This window comes from Neofelis nebulosa, chromosome 1, assembly GCF_028018385.1.
Source record: "Neofelis nebulosa isolate mNeoNeb1 chromosome 1, mNeoNeb1.pri, whole genome shotgun sequence".
NCBI classification, from domain to species: Eukaryota; Metazoa; Chordata; class Mammalia; order Carnivora; family Felidae; genus Neofelis; species Neofelis nebulosa.
Genome location: NC_080782.1, coordinates 47198312 through 47205484, shown reverse-complemented (window position 1 = coordinate 47205484; position 7173 = coordinate 47198312). Strand labels below are relative to the sequence as shown.

Here is a 7173-nt window from a genome sequence, read left to right as displayed (position 1 = left end):
ACCAGAGAGCTGCCTGGGTTGCCGCAGTCCCCAGCCTGGCCTTCCCTTAGCAGACATTGCCAGGAGCCCTGTGGCTCCCAAGAACAATTTGAAGACCAATCTTTGGCTTGCAAGGCCACCATATTGTTACTCAGTTCTTACATATATTTGGGTCTGTTCCTGAACTCTCAGTTCTCTTCCATCAAGAAAACCATCCATTGTTTTTAGAATACGTTAGCATTGGATAAGGCCAACTCTTGAAGCAGAACTATCTAAGATCCCTTCCTATCGGCCCTGCCACTCGAAATCTGCCTAGTGGACCAACTGGGCACTTACAGCTTCCTCCTTGGCCTTCCAAACCCCACCTGCCCTCCTCAGGCCTTGGTGGGTTTGGCTCTGTCCCCAGGACAGCTCTCCAGGACACTTCATGCCCTGAGCTTGCAGCACAGCTTCTGCGGCACCAATGGTCCGTTTTCACGGCTGCTCGCCTGCTCCTGCAGCCTGTTCCTACACAAGTAAACATACAGAAAATAGTCCATCTTCTGTACACTTAAGAAGGGTAGGGAATGAGGAGCGTGGAGAAAGAGGAAGAATGGATGCATTTCTTTTCCCCTTTGAGGTCTTTGGATTTCGAGGGGCAAGAGGCTGTTGGTGTCTCATCCCTTTTGGCAGCCGGGTGGTTGGGCTTTGGCAGAGGGTGCCAGCCCTATCCTCTTCTTCATCAAACAGAATGGCCCTCAGGTTGGTAAACAAGTGAGGCTTAAGAAAAGGCTGGGGTCTCGAGGTGCCTGGTGGCTCAGCCGATTAAGCATCTGACTCGATTTTGGCTCAGGCCATGATCTCATGGTTTGGGAGTTGGAGCCCTGCAGTGGGCTCTGCGCCTGACAGTGTGGACTCTGCTTGGATTCTCTCCCTCCTCTCCGCCCCCCCCGCCCCTGCCCTGCTTGCTTTCTCCCTTAAAATAAACAGACTTAAAAAATAAATTTAAAAAATTGAAAAAAAAAAAAATAGGGCTGAGGTCTCAAAATTCCCAGCAGATCATGTGAAAGTGAAAGGAATGGAAAATAAACTGGGCTCCTTTTAATGCCAGTAGATGCTTCGTTTCTTCCTCTCCATTACATGCCTAGTTCCAGCACTCCTGATCACATGGCATCTGGGAGCTACTGCAGTGCAATTAAACAACTGGTGGTGGCCAACCTCATGAGCATCCCTACCAGGCTGTGAAGTGGGTCTGTCTTCCTGTCCCCAAGTCAGTCTGCAGAAGCCCTGGTTCCCAACTCCTAAACTCTACAAAGGCCACTGGAGGTTCTAAAGTAACTGCCCGCCTCAAGAATGGCGGAATTCTCTGGAAGAACATTTCTGATGGGATGCTCAAGCACCAGGCATGGGAGACAGCTGTCAGACTAATGGTTAAGGAAGGACACGCCTCACATCTAGTTTTATGTACACGTAGGCCAGACTGGCACTGAGAATGTTACTGCTGCCAGCACCTGGCCTCAAGAGTCAGGGAAAAGCCACCAACAACCCAGGGGCCAGTCCTCAGTAGGCTAGGGTGTGTTCATCATTCCATCCTTACCCAGCTTCAATCCTCCGGGCTCAGTGGCTGACCTGGATTCCTGTAAGGCCAGAGTGTTGAGCTGTTTCTCCTCTACTCTGGCAGGGATGTCTGTTCAGAGAGGGGCTGTGTTGACCCTCCACAGGGAATCACGGCAACCTTCCTAGTGATCTCCTTACAAGATGCCAGGCCACAGCCAGAGGATGGAAATCCTGAGAGTGGGACAAGTGGGCAGAAACCCTGGGATTCTGTTGGACTGGCATCTCTCTGTTCTCTAGACTGGCTATAGCTGCCATGTTTTAAGACACATGGTGGACGTGAATTCCAGGCTGGCAGACGCTCTCAAAACCACGGAGGAATTCCTGGATGAATACATTCCTGGATGTATTCACTAGCAGCCTCTGGAGCCCATTCCCCGGGCAGATTCCCCAAAAGCCCAATGGCAGAGCCCTGCAAAGCTTTCATGTACACATCCTGAGTGCAGGGTTCCCCTGGATCTGAGGGGGCCCTAACCAGGCTCCATCCCTCAACAGCTGTACCCCAGATGGGAGACCAGCCAGTACTTTGCCTTTTCAAGTTTTTATTTTTATACATTTTTTTTGTATTAAAAAGAAAAGCATAATTACCACAAATTACAAAGGACTAAAGCAGGACTAGAATAATGAATGAATCACTTCAGCCTGGAAAGCAGATATTCTCAATAATATTAATGTTATAATACAAGCTCATTCAAGTATTTTACATTTTTTTTTTTTGTCCTTTTAAATGTGATATCCTAGCACATGGTAAAGATAATGTACTATGAGCATAAGGTGGAACCTTCTCCGCAAAGCCAGATGACAAGTTTTCCTCTCCAGTGAGAAATGGGCTATAAGTTCTGATCTTCTCTGCCTCTGCCATCAACATGGCTGAAGGAGAGGGCGGGGGCTGGGGCAAATAAATCCAGGGACCCTTCCAGACAGGATACACTTTGGGGTCCCACTCAGGAGGGCACCAGATGACCCAGACCGTTGTACCCAGGCTTTTTGGCAAAAAACCACCCTCACCCGCCCTAGCTCGTCTTCCTTGCCCCTCCTCCCCACTTCTAGGGCCTTCTGAGCAGCTTACTTTCTTTTGTAAAATCAATCATCAGGAAAGGGGAAAAAAAAAAGAGCTACAATGGAACAAAACAAAAACGTTAACAACTTTGACATGGGGGCTCGGCACCTGGACCTGAGCCCCGGGGGTCCAGGCTGGGGCAGGCCCAGGCAGCCCCTCTCTTCTGGTAGTGCATCTGCTCCCAGATTCAGGAGAGGGCGAAAGAAACCGGCCCCTTAGCAGGGCTGAGGCACACAGACCTTGTGATGTTTGATGCCCAAAGGTCGTCCTGGTATGGACCGATCGTGGAAGGGTACAGGATGAGCAGAAGGGTTTGGGCAGGCTGCTGCTTTGTGTCTCAGGTCTTGGACCCCCACAGGAGGGTGGTGGGTGTGGAGCGGCCAACCCTGATGGCTCTGGCCGCTCCCGGCATGCCTGTCACAGATACGTCGGTCCTAAATTCAAGTGTCTTCAGAAAGTGAAGATGTAAACTACTCTTTGCAACATTAACTCCTAACATGTTACAAAAAAAGAAAGAAAGAAAAAAAAAAAAGCCCTCTCCCCCCCCATCCTCAGCCTACGTTGAGATGAAGTCCTCACCTCCCCACCCCAAAAGGGCTTCCTCCCTCTGGGGTGTCTGTGGGAGGATCAGGGAGGAAATGGCAGCCCCCTGGCCTGGGAGTAAACTCAAGATAAGAACAGCCTTTCCCCACACCCCCAAGGCTTCCTTGTGCCCCCAAACCCAGCAGAGGACAAACACTGAGGTTCTATGGCGCTGGATACAGTACTGGGCTGAGCGACCCGAAGCAAAGAAGGGGGATAAAGGGAAGGAGGAGGGGGTGCAGGAGTCCAGTGTCTGGTACAACGGGGGGCAGGCACCAGACTGGGCAGGGAAAGGCCTCAGATCCCACTTTTAGAGCAGTGACCAGACACACTCATCCTTGGCTTTCGAGACAACTGGGTAACAGGAACTGAGGTGGGCTCCCCACACAATAACCACTGGGAGGGCAGAGGTGGGAGAGGGCACAGGCTGAAAGCAATGAGGTGCCCGCGACAGAGGGCAAGCCCTTGCCAGCCTGGGATACTGTCTCCGACTCCCAATCTTCGGGCCCAGCAGAGGAAACAGTTAAAAAGAGGGCCAATGAAGTGTCAGCAACTGAGCAACACTACCATCAACTTCTCTGTGCTGCCCGGTCCACACTGGGGGTGACTATGTCATCACGCCCGCACCCAACACACAGCCCAGTCTGTGTGGGTCAGTCCTTCGGTCACCCTCCCTAGCTTCGGATGCCAGTAGACTCCAGCCAGTCCATTATCACTCACAGCCCAACCCAAGCAGTCAGTGGCTGGAGAAGAGAAGTCAGGTATACTCTATGTCCACATATACCTTCCTGCCGCGGGGCTTCTCCAACTGGCAGGATTCCCCCCAGCCCCCAAATCCTCCTTGTCCCTCGTTCCCAGGCAGGGTCAGTTGGAGGATGGGCAGAGATGGCTTGCAGAAGGGGGATGCAAGATGGGGAGACCCCACCAGACCCCAGGGAGAATGGCATCCTTCTCCACCTTTGATGAGACAGAGCCTCCTCGAGGCCTCAGATCTTTCAGGGCAACGTATTTCCAAGCCTCAGCTGCCAGGTGTTCACCTTTCCCCTTTGAGGTCGGGAAGACGGTCAAGCTGAGGCCAAGTGTGTCCCAGATCCAGGCCAATGCTCTTCTTCAACAGTTTGAAGCACGCTTGGCCTTGGGGATCCGAGGGCAGATGAAGGGTGTCACGGCAGAAAGGGCCTGTCGTGAAGCAACAGCAAGCAGAGCGAGGACACGACAGTGGCAGCAGTGTATAGACACAGGACGTCAGCTTCGAACGATGCAACAGCAGGGGTATTTCAGGCAAGGCTCTGATCTGAGCCGCCCCCAACCCTCTTGCCTGTAGGCAGGAGGCACTGTACATGCAACTCAGTCCAGAGAAAGATTCTAGCCAATCCAGCCCAGGCACATCCAGAGAAGGTGTGAGCTCTTCGAGTTGACTCCACCGAGGAAAACAGGCATTTGGGTATTTCAGATTCCCGCTCCACAATAAGGCAACTTTTAAAAAAATATTATTTCCAAGAACAAAACAAAACAAAATCCAAGGGCAGGGGAAAGACATCACTTTCTGTGGATTAGGTGGGGGTTTTCTGATTTATTTTTTTGGTCTTTTATGGTCGATTTTGTCTTTTTTTTGTTTTTTTTTTTTTTTTGTTGTTTTTTTTTTGTTTTTCCATTTTTCCAAGGATGGAAAGGTCAGAGAAAAATAAAATAAATCATCTTTCAATAGTCTTTTCTGGTATGAGCAGCGTCTCTCTGGGCTGGGGAGTAAGGGGCATGGGGAGAGGGGAGTGGAGAGAGGCTGAAACCTTCCCCCACTCCCACTTCTAGATCCTTTGGTTTCCTTCTCCCAGAACATGGCAGAAGGGCATGGTGGGGACAGCAGGGGGAGAACATGGTGATGGTAAGCCCCAGATGATGAGGGGGCTGGTGCTCGTGGGGCCCAGGGACGCTGCCAGAGCCTTCCATGGGACAGTGCTGGGCAATGGGGCCCACAGGGCCTTCTTGTGGGCTGCATAGTTGGTTGAGGGGGAGCAGGAGGAGGCTGTGGATGGGAACCAGGGTTACGGCTTACCAGCCGTGGGCAGGGCTGCAGAGTGATTTTGGTAATCCAGACGAACTATCAATAATTTAAAACTTGATATATATATATATATATATATATATAAAAAAAATCTCCCCCCTTTCCCTCCCCCCTTAGAAGAAGCTAGGATGTGAAGAGTCATGGAGAGAGGAGGGGGAAGGGGGTGTGTGGAGGCTCCTGCCCAGGGGTACCTCTGATAGCCCAAATGGTGTACATGTTGCTACTCAGCACAAAGGCCCATGCTAATGACTCTAGGCCTGTCCCTTCTCTGTCCCCTCTCCTGGGACTGGGCACCCCCATGGACTCTTACCCAACCCCCATCCCCCCCTCCAATACCCCAGGGCTAAGGGGCTTTTTCACTTTCCCAAAGTCTGTGTGTCCGAGTGCTGGCTTGTCCATTTGGCATCTTCCCGGACGGGCTGACCAGTGGGTGGTGTGGGGGGTTGGCTGATCATGGTGGAGGGCCTGCTGGAAGACTGGGAAGGGCACCGCTTCCTGCCCTCACCGCCGCCACCTCCTGCCGCCACTGGGTGTCGTTTGTGGTTGCCCTCCTCACCCATGGGGGGCTGTAACAGAGGAGGAAGTCACAGGTGACCAGGGGCCACTACCCATACCCCTTTCCTTGCCATGGCTGGCTCTCTAGAGACTTCTTACCTCCAAATGCAGATAACAGTTATAACCTTAAAAACTAATTACCAGTTTATGAGGCACATCTCCATGCCAAGATACCAAAGCCCCATGCTACTTTATGCACCAGAACCCACTCAGGGAGTCTACACCACCCTTTGATGGAGACACAATCATCCCATTTTACAGATGAGGAAAGTGAAGCACAGAAAAATAATTTGCCCAGGGCTGCATAAATTACATAACTGGTGGAGACAAGGCAGGACTAGGCCCATCTATCTAACTCTGAAGCCCAGGCCTTCACCCACACAAGTTTCTGCTCTCCTCTGAGAAGGGATCGCTTCTCAGGCAATGATGCATGGAATGTGGCAATATGCAATATGCTAAGACGTCTCAGCTCAGAAGGCCCACATGCTCCTGGGCTCTGCCTTATCCCCTTCCAGGCCAGAAAGAGGACACTGATCTAAGAGATCATGATCCAGTCTGGTCTTACCGCTGCCAAAGGTCTGGTGACCTCAAGGACATTTCCTTCCCTTTCTGAGGGTCAAAGCTGAACCCTTCTAGTCCCACTTCCACAGGTCTTCCCACTGCAAGGCTTCTCTGCACACATGCCCCTCCAACCCCCAGAGGAGGAAGTGCTTAAGGACAGAAAACAACAGATTCATCTTTATACTGGGAGGCCTGAAGGGCACTGCCACTATCTCACTGGGTGGCTACGGGTTTCCATTTATCCACGGGTACAGCAACTGTTAACAATGAACTCTGCCTCCTTCACCACATTATAAAGATTAAAATGAGGTCAATATCAAGTGCCTAACACAGCCCCTGGGACACAGTAATCACTCAATTAACGGCAATTTTTTAATAGATGAGAGGACTATTATTGCTATTTGTCTTTTGGCTAAAAGGTTTCAAGGGAATAAGATGACTGGCACATCTCTACTATATTATAAAGTCTTTGAAAGAACGAGTCTCACTCATTTCTGGAGTCTCTGACTGACATCCATGACTCAAAGCTACCGCTTCCCTGATTATACCCAGTAGCAATAACCCTGACCCACCACTGGATGTCACCATTGAGTCACCCGCTCCAAGAAGACAGGGGTTGTGTTGGTGCGGGGTTGGAACTGGCCTCTTCCAGAAAAAGCAAGTACGTTTACTAGGGCACTCTTCCCAGGCTAACCAGGGCATACTAAGATAAAAGAGAGCATTATGATGGTTTAGCTATAGGACCATGGGAAGGAGGGAGGAGCAACTTGCATAATCCCCT

The 7173-nt window shown here is 51.0% G+C and overlaps 1 protein-coding gene across 3 annotated transcripts in view; it reads right to left on the bottom strand.

Moving 5' to 3' along the window:
• Positions 1 to 2097: 2097 nt before the first annotated feature.
• Positions 2098 to 7173, bottom strand: part of LARP1 (La ribonucleoprotein 1, translational regulator) — a 56299-nt gene continuing 51223 nt past the window's right edge. For all 3 annotated transcript variants that reach the window (XM_058721067.1, XM_058721075.1, XM_058721085.1), the window contains one exon: positions 2098 to 5842. In XM_058721067.1, coding sequence (XP_058577050.1) covers positions 5633 to 5842 — 210 coding nt within the window. In that variant the 3' untranslated portion in view covers positions 2098 to 5632. The remainder of the gene's footprint in view (positions 5843 to 7173) is intronic.